The sequence below is a fragment of the Trachurus japonicus genome, chromosome 1, assembly GCF_045865225.1.
Source record: "Trachurus japonicus isolate A0001 chromosome 1, Traja_1.0".
Classification (NCBI taxonomy): domain Eukaryota; kingdom Metazoa; phylum Chordata; class Actinopteri; order Carangiformes; family Carangidae; genus Trachurus; species Trachurus japonicus.
Window position 1 is genome coordinate 20,734,617 of NC_140907.1, and position 19,238 is coordinate 20,753,854.

The following is a 19,238-nucleotide window of genomic DNA, read 5'->3' on the forward strand; positions in this document are numbered from 1 at the left end:
CCAGTCCAAACTGCCAGAGTCGCTCCGCCACTGCACCGTCAGTGGATGAACATCCGGCGTCAGCCAATAATGTAATAACCACCACCGTTAATGTAATAACGATCAGTAACTTCATTATTTTGTCTTTCTGATTAAATAAAAACAAACAACACAAACATGCCCATAATATGATAATGTATTATGTTATTGACTTGTTATAGCCAGGTGTGGGCCCATTCCCGTGACTTTTTGAGCATGATCAGGTCCTCAAAAATCAGTCCAGCAGAATAATGGCAATCTCAGCAACAACATTTAGTAATAGAAACACCAGAAATTGAATTCTACTGTAAGTTGTGGGCAGAACTCATGAATGACCACTGTTCAAGCAGCAGTGAATGCAGCAATAAAGCTTGACATAGCCTAAATGTTTTAGGGGAGTGAGACATTTTGTAGGTTTTAGTAGCCTAACAGATGGAAGAATTTAGCTTTCTATTGGCTCTTGGTTACTGTGGTGACATATTAGCCCACTATGGACACACCTTCATTTTCACAGTGATTAATGTTTTACATATTCAAATGGGACCAAAGAAAGGAAGATCGACTGCGTTCGCTTGCATTAACGCTGTGTCATTGTGTCCACACTCTGAGTCAAGAAGTAGCCTAATAAACTGTCTCCACCACTGATGGTGTTTTTCCATCGTGTGATGTGTTGTCATTTTGACAGAAGTGTTTCCACTGCAGGTGTTTGGGTAGCCAAATAAGGAGCGGCAAGTAGCCTACAAACAGCACAGTATTAACAGGCCTGGAGAGCTTGGTCCTTTGCTGTGTGTCATTTGCTCTCTGACTTTCCTGTCACTCTCTCTCAATGTCACTTTCTGAATTAAGGCAAAATAACTTTAAAACACTGATGAACCTGGCTGCAAGACACTAATGCTTGGTGGCTTTTGAAATTAAAAGCATTGAGTCTCTGTAGGTTAGGTGTATAGCCTAATTTCACTTAAACCTTACAGATCAGGCCACTGAGGACACAAAACCCCCAATTAAAGTCTGTTTGGTTCGTTGGTAGTGAAACTGATGTTATTCGACACATTCCAGCCAGTCAGAAGAACTACAATGAATAATGTACAATTTTTTTATTAAAATATGTCATCGTTTTTTACTGTTATGAAATCAACATTACACTGTCGTTGTAAGACTGATGTTCCAAAATTACAGTATCTGCTTCATGTAAGTGGTGCGTGTGTGCGTGCGTGCGTGTTTGTGTTAGTCTGATTTGAGTGCCTTGAAGGCGGAGACAGACAGGAGGCAGTGCAGGACCACAGCCAAGGTGTCATATAGCAGAAGCAGCACAGTCACGGTCCAGCAGTAGGCCTGAAGGAGAGTGGAAACACATAATACACACGTCATACACTGAAGAATGATGTGACTGAACTTACACTTTATAACATATTTCATCCATGTATATGTGTGTGTGTGAGTAAGAAAAAAGAGAGGAAAAAAGAAACAGAGATTTCATATATGACTAGACACATGACTCTGCAGGGGTAAGAATAGCTAATGGATGGATGGTTGTTTGCCAGGCAGGTGATGATAGAGATCACTGGGTTTTTGTCTAGGCCAAATCATCTCAGGTTTGGACATCCAGCGCTTTTCCAAAGTGTTGCAAGCTGATTGGAAAGAGGCAGGTCCACCAGAGAATTTGTTGTAGCATGTGAATGGGTTTTTCCACAGCAGGGGAGTTAGCACAGGAGAAACTGCAAAGCTTTATAGTTGCAGCAGAGCACCGTGTAGGGAGTCTATGGTCCCAAAAAATGAGCAAAATGATGTCATTGTGACCGACAGGGCAGACATGTTATAACTGCGTTATGTAAATCTATTGAAGTCTTGCCTATCTCAAGCAGTGCCTGGGGCTTCAGAGCTGTCTGTAGGTGGTCAGTGCTTTCTTGTTTTGCTCTTTTTGCTCCCTGTTAAGTTGCTTCAAGAATCAGGTAGCTGAGGCGCTTCGGGAAAGGTTGAGAAGTATGTTGCACACAAATAAATAAATAAAAAAAGAAAATGAGAGAAGAAAAAGAAAAGAGAGGAAAGACAAAAAAGACAAAAAGTTTGATGACTGACCTTCAGGTGATCCCCCGGACAGTCGTATTGTGAATGTCTGTAATAATAGTCGTTGGGGAAGGGTGTGCACGGCTCTGCAATTTTTACAGTATTGATGTTGTAGCAGTACAGACCAAAGGCAAGCAGTGTCCCCAGCAGGCCAGCCACATTACTGTACGCACAACCCTGAAGCTGTGGAGGACAGACAACAGACACACAGACCCAATGTTCACTGATTACACTGTGGTGAACTCTGAAGAGCAGATGTTCTTCATTTTGATGAACGGTCAAGTCTCCAAGAAGTTTTAGGTTCAATATGACTAATAACTTGATGTGGTTGCATTAAGACATCACATTTTTAACATGAGATTTTACTCAATACAGGAAAATTCAACACTGGATGAACTAAAACTAAATGTTTAGCGTTACAATGAACCAATGAAAATCTCCAATGAGCCTTTGGTTTAGGTGGTTATGTTGTGGACTGACCAGTTGTCTATTGGGGTTCCTCTCAGTGGCCATGGTGAGTGATCCTCCTGCTACAATCTGCATCACACACACACACACACACACACAGTTAGTTCATCTGACTAGGGCAAATTCACAGCTCTGTCAGTCCAAACATGCTGCAACGATTTTATCTGGATACAGTATGTGTCATGGTTCTGGTCTTGGCTCCAGGTGTGTTCCCTTTCCTGCTGTTATCTGTGATGTTTTGCCCCCAACCTTGTGTTTCCCGTGTTTCCTGTTTGTGTCTCAGGGCGTGGCATTACCTCCAGCCCCAGCAGTATGTCAACAGTATCTCACAGTGACGAGGCCTCTCTAAATGTATGTTTGCTTCCTCGTGGTTCATTCAGAACACAAGTCTAATCTCATCCTCCTGCGACAGGTTTCACTCTAATCCCAAACTGAACAGTTGTTTTGCAGAAGACCCAGTCTACTTTCACCACTGCATTTGTGTTCTGCTTTTGAGTCCAAGAACTTTTAGTTGATTAAAAAGATTTCTGCCTGTCTGCCTGCTCTCAATAACCCAAACTGACAAAGTGAAAACACATTTTTAGGAATATTTACAAATTTAAAAACCAAAACTGAAACCACTTTACAAACTTGAAATACACTATTTATGATTAATCTTATCCATTTATAATTTAAGCAGCCAGAACACCGCTTTTCTTACAGTTGTAGTGTGTTAATCACACACGTTTTCTGTCTTTCTCTCTGCCACCAGGAGGGAAGCTGAACGCTGTTGCTCTGAGTCACCAGTGGGGGGAGCTCCAAAGACAGGAATGATTTACTGTAACGCATCTTGTCATGGAGGATAGGAAGCAGCTCGATGGAGACTGGTCAGCATCCTTATATTGTGTAGGTAGGTAGGTAGGACAGACAGACAGACAGACAGACAGACAGACAGACAGACAGACAGACAGACAGACAGACAGACAGACAGACAGACAGACAGACAGACAGATGTTGGTAAGGATTGATAAGGAGCTACATACTAGAATTCCTAAGACCAGTGGCAGTATGTAAAACTTTGGCATGGCTTGATCACTGTAGGCGAGTGGGACAGCCAGCACAACCTGGAACAGCCCCAGGAGGATGGTCACCACCTACACAGACACAGAGATCTGGCGTCACTACACCAATTAACACAAATATATTGGAAGTTAGACTTTAAATTCAGAGAACAATGAGCCGTATCCTGATCTCACCGCAGCAGCTTCCGGGTCAAACCAGGGCTTGAGGCGATGTAGCCTGGGTCCAACTGCTGCAGCCATCCCCTCAGACGGCATGTTGCTGCAACACAAACAGGAAACTGAAGTCAGACACAACAGGAGATGTTTTTTCACGCATCGAAGCAAGCTTTAGATTGTAGTCAATCATTCCTGACTTCTTCAATCCTTCCTCTTCAAAGAATAATCACTCAGTCTTCTCATTAACAGAAGGAGTGCATATGCAAACTTCTTTTAGATATTGGAGATCTGTGGCTACTGAATACACCCTCATTAAGAGCAAGCTGTTACCAATACCTTATATTGTTTCCATCTGTAGGAGGCGCCACACACTTATATTTTATACTATTATTTCTATAACATGCGCTTCAACTGATAGCAGTAAAGTCTGGTAGCTCTGAGTTTTTACTCAACCTTTGCTTTATTTTTGTTATGTTGTCTTATTTTGTCAACTACCGGATCCTTCTGAGGGGAGAGGAGCATTGAAAACGGAAAGTCTGGAGAAATACAGAACATCCTTTGTACCTACAATCATTAGGCTTTTAAATTCTTCTCCAAATGGTAGATGAGCTGCCAGAGAAATTAATTTCCCTTTGGAGATTCATAAAGTAATTATTGTATCGTATATTTCACAGAGGAGCCATAAAGGATTCTGTTACACCTCGTTATATATTCATTTCTGTTTTATTTTGAAATATTTACGTGTTTTGTAATTTTGCCTTACTACTCAGAGTTTGGATTTGTCCCTCTCTGTGTTTGAATTCACGAGAGTCAACAGAGAACAGCATTCTCCGGTTGGATGTCCAGTTTCTGGGGAAGCAACTTCATACCCACAAAGCAGTAGCTTTTCAATCCACTAGGACCAAGTAGCTCTGTGCACTCACCAACTCACAGCAGATGATTGCCAACCCAAGTCTTCAATCTCAAGTGACAGGTAATTTTACTGCTCCCGCCTGATGCATAGAAAGCAGCAAGCCCCACATCACCCACCAATGGGCACAGCAGGGACTCAAACCTTTCACTCTTTTAGGCAAAACAACAGTAGGTTGGGCAACCATGCGCTGACTTGAACAGAAACTCTTTGTCCATACTTTCCAGCAGAATAAATCCAATGTCACAGGTTATTCTACCCTTAGTTGTTTGAGTTTGGTTGCTTCAGTCAAATGGAGACCACCCATCCACTTGGGTGGGCAGTGAGTGACTAAAGGGGTTAAGGTGCATTTACTGTGATCAGCTTGGATGTTTCCGGGCTGGATGCCCAGTCAACAGCTGGACTCATCAAAACAAGAACATCTTCTTTTCTCCTGCTGTATCTCTTAAGTTGGCTGATTTTGTAGATGAAGGGGGAGGCAAAACTTTTATGGACTGACAATTAGTTTGCCAACTCCATCTCTGGATAGAGCCTCACCCTTTTGATACCTTAAAAAATTATTTTAGAGATGGATGCTGGGGTGGAGGGGTTGTGAACTGTAAGCAGTAGCAGCTGCCGCAGCAACAGCTTTACATGACAGCAGAGTAGGAGAGTGAGCACAGCACTGACGGCTTCATTACACCGCCACGGTTCAACTGCTGCCTTAGATTTATGTTGTAGTGATGGGGGAGTGTGATGTGAGTACTTGCAGTGACTTGCAGAATTCACTTCATTTCTCTCAAATGATCCTGAGATGTTTGGTTTGCATTAAACAACCACACATCCCCACACATCAGCTCAGCCTGCTGTCAAAACAGCTGGGAACCTCACCGCTGGCCTCACAGACTGTTCCTCCCAGGCTCTCACAACATCACGCCTGACTATAAAAGTCTGTTTTAGGAGGGGATATGTGTCATGTAGTTGAAACTGCATCATGGTGCATAGCAGTCAGTTATAACACCACAGTGCAAACTGTTGAAATTTGAAATTTGAACTTAAAACTTTGCATTGAACAACTTAGTGATATAGCGATTTTCTCTGACTCTCACATTATGTAAAACAGATAGGAATCAAATGGTTAATAAAAAAGATTTTTTTCATACAGGGCTAATGTTAACATTTGACAATGATGCTTTAAATGCAAACCAAAATCACAGACAAAGAGGACCAGACTGTCGAAGAAAAGATGTTAATAGACCCCAAAGAACAACACAGACAGGCCACATAATCACGCCACTGGAGAGGGCAAAGGACAGCGGGAAGCCAGTAAAACTAAGCGGCATGTGTGTTGTGTTTGAGCAATTGCATTCATGTGCGTTTCTCGCCAGTGTATCTGTTTGGACAGGGAGGAAGGGATTGAGAAATAGAGGTGCAAAATGAGGTAGTGAAAGAAAGAAAAAAGGAACGGAGAGAGAGTGTGTTTGAGTGTGTTAGTTCATCAAAACCACATGTCAGAATCCTCCTAGGAAAGACAGGAATGCTGCAGGATGAGAAGCAGATGTGGACGGAGGAGGATGAGAGAAGGAGGAAAAGGGCACGGAGTAAGAAAAGAGTGGGGGCTGCATAGGGGAGGTGGGCTGTTGGGGTGATGATGAAATCTACTGACAAGGCCATGTGGAATGAGGGGAACATTTTGTCCTTTACTAGTCTAAAACTCTTAATACATGCATCTGGCCACTGTTGATTTATTTTCACTCATCTGTCTGGTTATCAGTGTGGGTGTTTTGGTTGGAGAGCAGGCTGAACAATAACTGATAGTATGTTCATCCTCTTCAGTTAAGAGTGAAAATAAAGGACAAGAGGGTGTACTAAGGCTTCATGTTTCACAGTGCAGTGTATGACATACAGGGTATGAACAAATAGACAGGGTTCATGTGAGTAGACAGGATAAATACAGCTTTACCTGCACGTACCCCTCAAATGATATTTGACAACAAGTGGCAGCAAATTGTCACAGTTTATTTTACGTATACAAATGTGTTTTTGTCAATTGAGGTCTTAATTTCACTCATGTTTTCTGTCTGATGGTGGGGATTATAATCTAGGTGACAGACGAAGCTTTAAAGTGTAACAGATATGGAGTTCAGTGTTTCCCACACATAAACTTTAGCTACTTTACACAAACATGGTGCACACCACCCATATTTGGCCTATTTGGGAACAGACCTGAAAGAAACACTGCAGTTAATCCCATCAACAACCCTGAGCTAAAGAAACCGTGACATGGATGCAGAGCTGGGGCTAAAATAAAGCCGAGGAGATGGAGATACAAGCATTTTCTACTATTGATCCTCATGGGAAATGTCAGGTCCCTTACTAACAATTGCGATGAACTGAAAGCTCTTAAGAACCAGTGAGGATATTGTTGCTGGAGTCTCATTTAATATCATTTAGTTTCACCATAACCGTGTTAAAAAAACAACAACAACACTACAGACTGATGTCTGGATTTACCCAACTTCACCGCACTACAGGTGGACAGACACCAGGAAATGTGTACAGAAGAAAGGTGGCTTTTGCTTTTGAACAACAAGGTGGTACAACCTTGGTCATATCACGGTGAAGAAGAAGAAGGTTGGGATATTAAATTGTTTGCAGTCAGTCTTAGACCTGACCTGTGTAGTGATGAGTGACTTCCCTCACATTGGCATCACTGTTGTTTTACATTGTGTGTGATGTCATTCACGAGACTGTTGCAGGACTTTAGATCCAGCACCTTGATGTATTCACTGCATTATCAGGGAACCATGTCACTCTCACCTGTCACCTTTATACTGCAGCATGTCTGACCTGAACACAGTGAGACTGGACAAGCTGGTTAAAAAGAAAAGGCTGGGCCTGTGGTTGACAGGACTCACTTAGGACTGTTGTTGAGAGACACACACAAAGATGCAGGACAAACACCAACCAGCCTCTGAAAAAACTCTGGCAGGTCAGAGAAGCAGCTACAGCAGCAGACAACATCTGATCTCACTGTCACCAGACTGTACAACACAAATGAAGGGGCTCCTGTACTGTTTATTATTACCATTGCTGTCATTATCCTTATTATTTCTAATGAGATCAATTGACAAATTAATTTCTAAATAACACTGTGTATTCTGTATTCTTTGTATAGGCTACCCTGTTTGATTATGCACAGGCATATACCGATCAGCAAAAAACAAACATTAATCTGCGTAGACATGGGGACTACAGACCGTTATTGCGTGTTTCATGGGTCGATTTGAGAAACCGGATTGATTACTTTCACAGAAGGCGAATTCAGTGATGCACCGTCACATGAACGAACTATGGTTCAAAAAGTCATAAACCCGACCTGACAGAGCATCAGCAGTGGAGACAACTTTCTCTTTGGCTTTTTGACATTGAATACTCAAAACACTATCTGACAAAGCGGAGGGATTACTCACCACACTTAAAGTTTTGCAGGCAGGCTACTTCAGGTGGCTGTCGACGATATCCAAGAGGGTTTGTGCGTAATAGCGAGTAAATGGTCTCGTTTACTGTCATCCAAAAAGAAAAAAAGAAACAACTGTTAACGGTAGAAAAAAAATCCCGAAAACAAAAAATGATTTGTGGACTGCACGATACCAGGAGAGGAAGTGAAGGAGGAGCTCCGGGTGTCTGAGGCGCAGAACAATCTCCCCCTCTCCCACAACAGAGAGAGGACAGGGTGGCGCGGTAAAAAAAAACAGCTGAGGAGTTCAAAAGAAGAAATATATACATATATCAACTTTGTTCAGAGAGAATTTTAAAAAAAACAAGGTAAGAGTGAGACATTTTGTCCTTCTTAATTCCTAAGCAACAGCCTGAAAGCATCATGTGAACATCGGAGTGAGAGAGCGATGTGTGTGTGTCTGTGTGCGTGTGTGTGTGTTGAGCCTGTGTGTAAAGCCTATTACAGCACATTCAGCAGGGTGCAGACCAGTGGTTTGCAGATGACATGTTTCATTTATGATGGAAAACACTGGCGATTTCTCAATATCATAGTGTTTTCTAAATCTGTGGTCCAAGTCAGAGTTTGCGCTACACAATCACAGTGCGTAAACTGGTCAGCAGCACTTGTACCCGTGCGTGATGCGCATTGTTATTGTGCTGCTTCAAGCTGTGACTTTAGTCGTGCCAAGATGATGGCGTAGTAGTAGGCTACACTGTAAAAGTGCTTTTGATTGTTGTGCAGTAACGTGCTATGCGTCGTTGTGGGCATGCAAACTGTAGGTACTGTGGTAGAGTGGGACTGTTTGTAGTTCCTTTGATCCTTCCTCTCATGATAGACATAGACAGGGCCTTTGCTAGTAATTCTGCCCCACCTGAAGTGGGCTGCCTCTGCCTGCCCCCCTGACCTTTCATCATCACCTTTTTCAGACTTTAAATCTTTTTTCTTTTTTTTTCAACCATGACAATGATGGTGAGTGACAATAACAGACAACTTGCATGTCATTCTGATTTAATATTTATCCACTATGTTTCATGAAACATTTGGGTTTCTTGTTTCTAATGTCCAGGCATGTGAAAACGTACTATAGCCATGGGTGAGCCTCATGTATTGATTCAGTAAGAGACAGTGCATTTTATTTTTCAATATAGGACAATCTAGTATTTTATACAGGATGACCCAGTAGTATTATCAGTTAATTCGTCATGTTGAATCATGTTTTAGACCATTTCCTGTGTAATTACTGTATGTCATAACAAATGTGCCTGGCCAAGCCCAAGGCCATGGGGCCTCAGTTCTCTCCCAGAGAGACTGGGTGGCTGCAATAAAATAAAAGCTGCTGCTGTTGCTTCTTCTTTGCTTTTTTTATTAGCTCTTTTCAAGAACCAATACAAGACTTTTTATATAATCTCACTTTAACTCTTTGTTTTGTCTCTTTGTATTGAGAGAATTGTCATCATCCTTCTATGCAAATAGCCCTGGACAGAACAAAAAGCTGCTACCATTATGATGCAGTAATCTACTCATTGTGATTTATGAATTAATTGTCTCAGATGTGTCCAACTGCATAAAAATTGTGGTAGAGATGGTGAATTCACACCAAAATGTAGATGCTGATCATGCATAAAAAATGAAGATGGCCACAAATTGAGCCACATGAAACTTCATCATATGATCATGAGTTTGAGTGCACTAGGTCCGTTTTCCAGTTTCAAATGGAAGTTATATGTGGTTGTACCATTTTAGATGACGGTCCCTGGTTGGTATATCGACGGATGTCCAGTTGTTTCTTTGATGGTTGAAAATTGTAACTTCCTCAAAATCATATTTAAGTGAAGAGAAACCAGTTCAAAGTCAGATTTAGAACAGAGATATATGTACCGTATTGTATAAAGTTAGATGTCCATGTTCTTTTGGTTAAAACATTTATATTTTTAAAGAAATACTCAAGGAAACATAGGATTTTAGGTGCCAAGGCCAAACCCTCTCACTGGTTCACCAACTAGGAGAAGCCTGAAAGATGAGAACAAACATGGATCTTTAAAGTAATATAACTTAATCTAATTCACTGCTGCTATTTTCTTGCTTCTGTAATACTGTGTATTTCCCCACTGTGGCTCTATGAAAGAATATATTATAGCATAAACCCTTTCTTGGCATCATCAAAGACGTCAGACAGGATTGTTTGTGAGAATATCTTCATGGAAATGTTTGCAACACCTGTGCTTCTCCTGCTGTGACAATGAAGATGTAGAAAGGTGAACTATGCCGTTGTTTTCAGGTGATGGCGGTGACAGTTTGCAGGGATCTGACGGTGCAGGTGCAGGAGGACGTCAATGTTGTCAAGCTGTCTGACAGACAGCAGGTCCTGAAGGCCGCCATCCAGAGAGGAGAGCCTAAATGTCTAGGAGTAAGTCCAAAACTCTCTCTCTCTCTCTCTCTGTCTCTATTTTCACTCAGTCGTTGCCTCCTGTAGACGTCATTGTAGACGTCTGTACACCGAGCTTTAGTTAAATACATTTTTAAAGAAAATCTGGCCACTACTGGGACATTTTCTTTTTCGCTCTTCTGTCTTTTAATGCGACGTGTGTGTATATGTGTGTGTGTGTGTGTGTGTGTGTGTGTGTGTGTGTGTGTGTGTGTGTGTGTGTGTGTGTGTGTGTGTGCACCAGGTGAGTCAGGTGATGATGGGACTGATGGTCATGTCCTACTCCCTTCCTCTGCACTTCACCGAGGCGACTGAGGTCGTCAGCTTGGGAGTTCCCTGGTGGAGCGGCCTGGTGGTGAGTCTGTCTGTGTGTGTGTGTGTGTGTGTGTGTGTGTGTGTGTGTGTGTGTGGGTAGGTAGTATAGCGAATGGATGGATGGATGATATCATGTGAACAAACTCATAATATGAGGTTCAGCGTTCTGGATTTCACTTTATAATGTCATCCTAATGTGTCCTGTGTGTGTTCTCAGTTCATCACAGGAGGAGTGGTCGCCATCATCCTGGACAAACACTGCACCTTTAAGACTGTGAGTACCAGACACATGTACTTTCTATTTTAAAAGGATATTTCAACAAAGTTGCCCATTGCCATAGTCCCTTTAGTTTTAGGAGTAGGTTTGTTACCTTTAATTGTCGGAGATGCGGGCTGACAATCCAACAACTCCAAAACACTCTTGTGGTGTTGTGACCTGCACATTCACCAGGCTATGAGATAATAAGGGAAACGAGACAGAGTTGTTTTCGAGGTAAATACATGGGTAAATGCAAAGCCACCGATGCACGTTCCTGTCGGGGGCAGTCGTTTTTCGAGTCAAGAAGTTTTCAGCACAACACCAGCTTTGCATTTGCCTCGAAAACAACTCTGTCTCGTAACGTTACATGATTATTTCATAGTGTGGTCAATGTGCAGGTCACAACTTGTTTTGGAGTTGTTGGATTGTGTATTTAATGAGTTTTGAGGGAAACCAGGAAACCCCATGAGCCTCCGTAGCGTAGCTCTGAGCAGCTTGCGGCTCTGCCCCGCAGATCTCAAAACAACTTGCACCGACAATAAAAGGTAACGGACCTACCCCTAAGATTAGGGACTATGGCAATGGGCCAATTTGCCAAAATGTTGAAATACCCCTTTACAATAGAGGCGGACGATACTCACCTGGTATTTCACAGCATACTGGGGCTGAAAGCATCAAGTCTCATTCCTCCAATCAGAAACATGCTTAAATGATGACAATTAGTCCCTCCAATAGGAAAACAGAAGACACACTCATCATCTGTTCACATAATACTGTTACTATTCTGTTTAAAAGATGAAATGTTGTTTTCGTGGTAACAGCTGCAGGCGTGTATGATCGTGAGCTTTGTGTCCACTGTGGTGTCAGTGATGGCTGTGAGCATCTACTCCGTGGACTTGGAAAGGAATCTTGTGTCTTCCTGCGACAAGACGCAACCTGACAGCTGTACCGCCAAATACGCCGCCATGGTGGGTGTCAGCTTTGTTGACTGCTGCAAGTGAGAGATTTCAGTTGTGATTTTATAAACCTGCGCCCCACAATGAAGTCAGGGGGTCTGAAAACTGACGGTCAGGGCGGTCGCCAACTGATGCTGCCATTGCAAATGTAAAGATGATATTTGACTTAAAAAATTCGAAGGATGCCCGTGCACAGCGACGGTCGAGGTGCCGGTAGTGTGGCGAAAGAGTACAATAATTAGAAACAAAACACAAAAAGTAACTGGACTGCTAGTATGCGGTATGTTCCCACTTTTTGTGTTTTTTTTCTGGGAACATACCGCATACTAGACTGGGTTAAGACTTTCCACTTTTTGTGGGGGGTTTTTCTAATTGTGATATTTGACTTGTTCTCTCATGAATGTTGTAACATTGTGGTACTGAATTAGATTAGATTCACTTTTGCCTTTCACAGTTTCTTGTATCTTATCTTATCCTTTCGTGTCGTGTCTTGTCTAATTTCACACAGTTAGAACAATATGATATTGTTTAGATTGTGACACACTCATGCATTTCTTAATTTCTTAAAACACAGTAGCTAAATTCCTTCCTGTGTGTGTGTATGTGTCAGTGGCAACAGTTATGCGTATTGTGTGTCCTTCAACAGAAGCTGAGCAGAGGAGTGAAGTCGTCCCTCCTCCTCTTCACTCTGGTCCAGTCGGTCGTCTCTGCTGTTCTCTTCTTCCTTCTCTTCAGACAGAGAAGAAACTTCGGACAATACACTGTAAGGCTCTTCCTCTTCATTTACACTGTCCTGTCTCCAAATCACACATGGTGCTTACTGTGCTGTATTTCCACCTCAAACATTGAAATGCTGCAATATAATATGCATGGGCTGTAAAGCAAGCATGGGTGCTGACTTTTAAGTGAATAGTAAAGTAAAAGTAACTTATATTAAGCATGCATAATACACAAAGATGGTGAACTAGTGTGCTTGTATGAAACTGTCCTCTAAGCAGGGTGTAACTAGGGACTTCAGTCAGTGATGGTTGAAGTTAAATACTGTAAACATAGAGCCTGTCTCACCCCATCCAATTATTATTCATTTGTATCCCCAAAAGGGGTCAGTCGGCTTTTATTAGCGGGTTTACCTGCGTTGGAAAAAACCTGCTGAAGTTGTGTTTGAGTGTGAGCAGTAATCAGCACCACAGCGAGTTGGACAGTTCCACTTTACTGTGAACTACTGTATGTGTTCATCCCATCCTACTGCAGCTGAGGCTGCGAACATACAAGGTCACAAGAACAAAAATACATGACCTAACCCTAACCCACCAAAACCAGCAGCTTCTACTGTGATTGTGATACAACTGAAAATACAAAGAGACAAACACTCACCTGAGTTAATGTGCTGACATCTGGTGATTGCTTACATCACTGAGACAGATGTAGCAAGTCTGGCACATACTCTCATTAATAACTTTGATTTTGACCTTTCAGAATAAAGTAAAGGGTGTCTCTTTCAGATTCACTCAGCTGACCTCCAGCTGTTGCGTGATACAGTTGTGAGCCGTTGTTCAGCTGTTGAGCAAATGTAGCGCCAAAGGAAAGTGCTGTTTTGATGGGAAGATGAAAATATTCTAAATGAAGTGAACATTAAAATAGACATTGGATAGTTTTGGTGGGCGTCTTTGAAGAGCGTCTAAAACACAGCTCCGTGCACAGCAGCATTGTTCATGCCAAATAACACCAGCTACCCATTTAATGGTCTTTTGCCCATAAAGTTGGAATAATTTTGTTTTCAGACAGATTCTTCTTTTTATTCCTATCATAAAGGTTAATTGTTAATTTGAGAAGATATGCACTTTAGCTATCGAGAATAAATCACAATCATTTCATGAGACGAGGTAAAAAATATTTTATTCCAACTTCATGGACAACCGTGTTCATTGCCGTGTTCTGCACAAAGACACACAATAAGAGACTAGTATAGAAAAGAGGTCAAAACGAGGTGTTGTGACTCTCACAGTTCACAAGTCTGAGTGAGCCCAGTGCTTTGAAAGGAGGAAGTATCATTTCCTTGGTTTCTGCTTTTCTCCTTGGCATCAGCTCCACATGCATGTCAGCGTTTAGTTTTCTATGGTCTCATCCAATAGCCTTACCTTCCCTTTCTGTGACATCTAACATTTAATATTGTGTCAGACATTTAACACTTAATATTGTATCAGAGCTAAATGTGCAGATGATTTCACTGTTGATGTGAAACAGCTGTTACATTCAAACATCTGCGACAACCGAGCCACAACATTGAAGCAATAAGATAAAATCCAAACCAGCGCTTATGTAATGAATAAATAAAATTTTCTGTTGACTAATGATGATCTATTTTTGATTTAAAAACGTTTCAATGGTTTACTGTAAGATTTTTTTAAAAAAGTGTAATATTATAAAATGATATTGAAGGAGTTGGAGCTCAGCTCAGTTTAACCCTTAAGAGCTTAAATGGATCATAAGTCTCTGCTTTATAATATGCGAAGGAAAGCTGCTGACTCGCTCTCTTTTCTGTTTATGATCCTGTAGTCTCTCAATCAAGGTGCTCAATCATCCCCACAAACACACATACTGACTGAAACGAACTGATCTGGACCAGCGAAGGTGATGGATCATCTCTCATCGAGACAACTGATCGGCCGATTATAAGAACAGGAGAGGTGATGGGTCAGATGTCGTTCAGATTGAATTTGTCTGTGACTTATCCACTGTGCTACATGACCTGTTGTAAAGTGTCAATCAAAAAACAGAGCTGCAATAAAAGGAAATTAGCAATAATCATTCAAATGTGGGGGAAAGATAAGGTAGAAAGCCTTTTTTTTTTCTTTGCAACGTCGAGAAAGTTAATAACAAAGTTAATGACCAGTGGATGAAACAAGATGTACATGGGGACAATTACAAGGAGAAGTAGGATACTTACAGTATTGCATGTTCTGCTTGTAATTGCTCCAATGGATCACCGCCCATATGCAAATGTGAAAATTAAAAATTGGGAAACACTTTATTATATTGACCTGTATTGTCATACAAATATGAATGTATATGTATGTATGCTTGTATTCCAGACATATGTTATGTAAATACAGTATATCCATCCCAAAGCTTGTGAGTGCAGAGTCCGAACATCAGAGACCAGAATGTACATAAAATTCAGAAGAAATGAATAAGAAAAATATATATAAACATGCAGAATTTTAATGAATTTTCATAGCCTATATAAATTGAATATTTATCGTGAACATAAGGTCACAGTATGTTATATACAAAGATTAATGCACATTAGATATGTATGGATTTTGCTATCTATATCATATTTCCATAGTAAGAAAATTCCCAATATCACCACACTTGATGTCATATATTGCATTTCTGCATGGTCAGCAAAAAGTTCAGTGCAGGTGAGGAGGAAACCTCCGCTCTTTGTCCATCTGCCACACTTGATTTGAACTCTGAATGAATTATGTTCACAGAATCACAGGCACTGTTTTTAATTTTGGTTCTAAAAGACACGCTCATTCATTTGACTTGTTATAGTTTTTGTTTATTTTATACTAAATAAAATCATGTTTTGAATGAATGAAACCCACATTGTCCAGTACACTGTGTGTGAGGAATCTACAGCCGAGGCAGGACAGAACAGACTTTGCGGCTTTGGTTCACACACAACTCTGCTGGTTAATTCTTTTCAAGGCCACATGTTTTAGAGCTTCGTGCAAAAAGTAGAAACATGTATTTTCAATTAATGACTGTTAAACACTTACCACACAACGGTTCACAGTACAACCTCTTTATGTGGCTGTTCAAGCAGTGATTTGCAGTAGTTTTAATAGGCCGAGGTGATAATAATCTAAAAAACGGATTTGAGAACATGAGGGTTTTTCAGATGAACTTTTTCTGCAGAGAATGCAGAAAGTGAAATACTCCGAAAAGAGAGAAGGAAGACAGATTCTTAGGAAAAGCTAAATGGAGGATGTTGAAACTGATGCTGAATTTGCATTAATGATAAAGATTGCAATATGTCCAACTTCCTGTAACGACTGTGATATGTTCCCACACCCGGCCTGTGACTCACCAACTGCTCTGCATGTAGTTTCAGCCATACAAGCTGTTTCTCTATGATTATCCACAAGTCACATTCCCAGTGAACACATTCCTCTGTTTCTGCAGCGAGGCTCCGTGAAGAGCAAAAGACTCTCTGTCTCAGTTCGTCGAGGGACCGGGTCCTGGCCTTGTCCCGCTGTTGACCTCCTCTTCCGGTCCGTCCACAGAGCGCTCTTTCTTGGTGCAAAGGAAGTTGGGTTGTGTGGATGAAAATGTCTCAGTATTGTGTTCTGTAATTTGTCTGCCTGCTGCAACAGAAGAGATACACAGAGTTTCGCATGTAGCACTGTAACAAAAACAGAGCCATAGAGCTACAGTGCTGCTGGTATCAACTCTTGTTTCTCTGAAATAATTCACTTGATGCTCATCTCCAAGTGAATACATGTGTCAGGGACAGAGCTGACAGAGCAGAGAGACACAGTTAGTTTTTGAAGGCTAATTCTCCTTATTTTCTTACTTTTGTTTACAACCCCCCTCCCACCCCCCAAAAGAAGAACAATAGTAGTATTAACAACAACTCTTGGCCCATTAAGGAGGTCAGAACTAAACTGAAGCACAAACAGAAAACGCATAAATAACATAAACTGACCTCCTCCCAGCTACTCTGAAACAGGTCATTCAGACACTGGACTGTGATGGCTCTATCGCAATTTCATTGTTGCTGGTGACAATTACAGTAAGCAAAGCCTGTGAGCTAGTTCAGGCAGCCAACTCGAGCTGCGCTGCTTCACTCACATGACACGCCTCATTCAATCACACACATCCTCCTAATTTGGTGCCAATTACCCATCGTCCTGTCAGTGACACTGCTGCCTTGCAAACAGCCCGCTGCATTATCTCTGCCCCCTCCACCACCCCGGCAGCATCCACCTGCAGGCTCCAGGGGTTAAGATGTTCCCTCATCACTCATATTCTCAGGGAGCGATGAGGCCGGAGCCTTGACACCAAACTCTGAATGCAAACTGAAGCTGCAATAAACATTTTAACCGTGAGTTGTCTGACTGAACTAAACACAACCATTTAAACAAACTACAATTACCATATAACTTGTATTGTAGCGGACCACATTAACTGAGGAACTACTGACACAAATGAACAGAAATATGGTAATAAGAAAATATCAACCCCTCCTGCAATGCTGGAGGAACATGGTGCAATCCAGTTAGTCATCAATACCAATGAAACAGGTCTGATGGCGTCTGATGGTCACCCAGGCAACTGCAGCGGCAATGCCCTCAGAGAAAAGTGAATTCACTTTACAGTATTTTTATATACAGACTGTATGAGTGTCGAAATGAAATTAAATGAAAAGAGTTCCCATCCTTTCTTCGGTTGAGTGTGTAGCCACCTGCTGTAACTTCTCCAGGTGAGTATCTGCTCTCTGTTTGATTTGTCAATGAACCCTGGGTGAGTAAAATGCAAACATTAACTCAACCAGAACAACAGGGAGGAACTTTGTACTGACCAGACGGTGACTTTGGGAGAGCTCCACTTCATTTGTTTATTCAGACACATGGAGCCTTTCACGGCCATGATGAAGAGGAGGAAGGCAGACACCAGCCGGCAGCACTGGTTAACACTCAGTGAGAGTCGAAGGACATGTCCATATTCCCAGTTTTAGCCTTGTACTCATCTAAAGAGCTGACCTAAACCTCAGACGACCAGGCCCATGAGATGTTTCTGTTTCCTCTACAGTATTTGTAATGTATTGGAGGATACTATTGAGACTTGTCTGTGACTTTGCTGCCACTGCTTGGATGTTTGGTGTATCACAGTCTTGTAAAGTTTCCCCTCTTCATGTAGCCTATGGGTTGGTCTCTGTCTGGCCGTTATTTATTTTGTTGTTTTGCCTCATCATCAGTTCTGTTCCCAGACATAAAAATGACCTCGTGTTCATTACGCTTTTCATTGTCTCGTGTCCACATATTTTTCTTGTATTCTTGGCCACCGTGTGTCGTTAACTGTCCTCAGGCACCAGATTAAAAGAATAGTTCACCCAAAATTCAAATTGCACTCATTATCTACTCACCCTCATGTTGACTAAGGGCTGGGAGAAGTTTCAGAGTCCTCCGTGGCTTTTCTGAGTTACAGGGGGTCTCGGCGTAGCAGTGCATGTCAATATAACGGTTGCAAATGGATACCAACTGTCTTCGTAACAAAAAGACACACCAAAAAACATCCAAATACCTCCATAGTGCTCGTATGTGATGTCTGTCTTGTATTGAAGCCCCGAAATGCGAAATATAGACTTATTTAATTTTTTCCGGAACAATTTCGGGGCTTCAATACAAGACGGACATTACATACAAGCACTATGGAGGTATTTGGATGTTTTTTGGTGTGTCTTTTTGTTACGAAGAAAAGTGGTATCCATTTGCAACCATCATATGGACATGCAGTGCTGCACGGAGCCCCGCTGTAACTCAGAGAAGGCACGGAGGACTCTGAAACTTCTCCCAGCTCTTAGTCGACATGAGGGTGAGTAGATAATGAGTGAAATTTCAATTTTGAGTGAACTATCCCTTTAACATTTGTGAAAGTTAATCTTTTAATTCATACAATCAAAATGTAGTGAATCAGAGTTATCAATAGCCTAGTAGTGCATAATCTCAAAGTAAATGCAAATGTCTGACACATGTGGAGGTTAAGTAGCCTAGGCTACACATCATCACAAAACTACTAGCAAATTAATTGACTGCAAATGTGTGAAAGTTGTGATTTGTAATTTATTAGTAACTTCAACCTAATGCGGAGCTGCTGTTTGTCTTTTTCTGTAGGTTACTTTTATATAGTTTAGGCTACCCTAACATTTCCCCCCTCACACCTGAAGTTTATGGAGATAAACAGGGAGGTTGGGGAATTGTTTAAGTAGGCTATCTATCTTAGATGGGACTAAAATAGTAGCAGTTAATCTATTTATCTATTTCTTTTCTTCTCGTTTTGATTGACTTGGTGTCAGGGGGTAGCTAGTTGACTCTGGGTCACACTCCAGCACAG

General features: G+C 41.6%; 2 protein-coding genes across 3 annotated transcripts; one reads left to right on the forward strand and one right to left on the reverse strand.

Moving 5' to 3' along the window:
- Positions 1 to 1,097: 1,097 nt before the first annotated feature.
- Positions 1,098 to 8,473, reverse strand: LOC146991854 (uncharacterized). Of its 2 annotated transcripts, none has more exons than XM_085779793.1 (6): positions 8,130 to 8,473; positions 3,786 to 3,870; positions 3,573 to 3,683; positions 2,563 to 2,619; positions 2,095 to 2,265; positions 1,098 to 1,350 (listed from the first exon to the last, which is right to left on the reverse strand). In XM_085779793.1, the coding sequence occupies exons 2-6, from the start codon at positions 3,864 to 3,866 to the stop codon at positions 1,243 to 1,245; spliced, it is 528 nt and encodes a 175-aa protein (XP_085635919.1). In that variant the 5' UTR covers positions 3,867 to 3,870; positions 8,130 to 8,473; the 3' UTR covers positions 1,098 to 1,242. The 2 variants fall into 2 exon arrangements, with proteins under 2 accessions (XP_085635919.1, XP_085635928.1); XM_085779802.1 differs by lacking the exon at positions 8,130 to 8,473 and adding an exon at positions 4,691 to 4,822.
- On the forward strand, positions 6,236 to 15,722 carry tmem176 (transmembrane protein 176). The gene is made up of 7 exons (XM_085779781.1): positions 6,236 to 6,257; positions 10,437 to 10,565; positions 10,828 to 10,938; positions 11,116 to 11,172; positions 11,979 to 12,125; positions 12,760 to 12,876; positions 14,670 to 15,722. The coding sequence occupies exons 2-7, from the start codon at positions 10,440 to 10,442 to the stop codon at positions 14,727 to 14,729; spliced, it is 618 nt and encodes a 205-aa protein (XP_085635907.1). The 5' UTR covers positions 6,236 to 6,257; positions 10,437 to 10,439; the 3' UTR covers positions 14,730 to 15,722.
- The last annotated feature ends 3,516 nt before the right edge of the window (positions 15,723 to 19,238 follow it).

Excerpts from the sequence above, each read along its gene's own strand:
- LOC146991854 (XM_085779793.1), bottom strand. The coding sequence starts at position 3,866 with ATGCCGTCTGAGGGGATGGCTGCAGCAGTTGGACCCAGGCTACATCGC. Across the intron at positions 2,620-3,572 it reads CACTGGTCTTAGGAATTCTA|ATTGTAGCAGGAGGATCACT; the intron begins GTATGTAGCTCC and ends TGTGTGATGCAG. Across the intron at positions 2,266-2,562 it reads GGAACCCCAATAGACAACTG|CTTCAGGGTTGTGCGTACAG; the intron begins GTCAGTCCACAA and ends TGTCCTCCACAG.
- tmem176 (XM_085779781.1), top strand. The coding sequence starts at position 10,440 with ATGGCGGTGACAGTTTGCAGGGATCTGACGGTGCAGGTGCAGGAGGAC. Across the intron at positions 10,566-10,827 it reads GAGAGCCTAAATGTCTAGGA|GTGAGTCAGGTGATGATGGG; the intron begins GTAAGTCCAAAA and ends TGTGTGCACCAG. Across the intron at positions 12,126-12,759 it reads CCGCCAAATACGCCGCCATG|AAGCTGAGCAGAGGAGTGAA; the intron begins GTGGGTGTCAGC and ends GTCCTTCAACAG.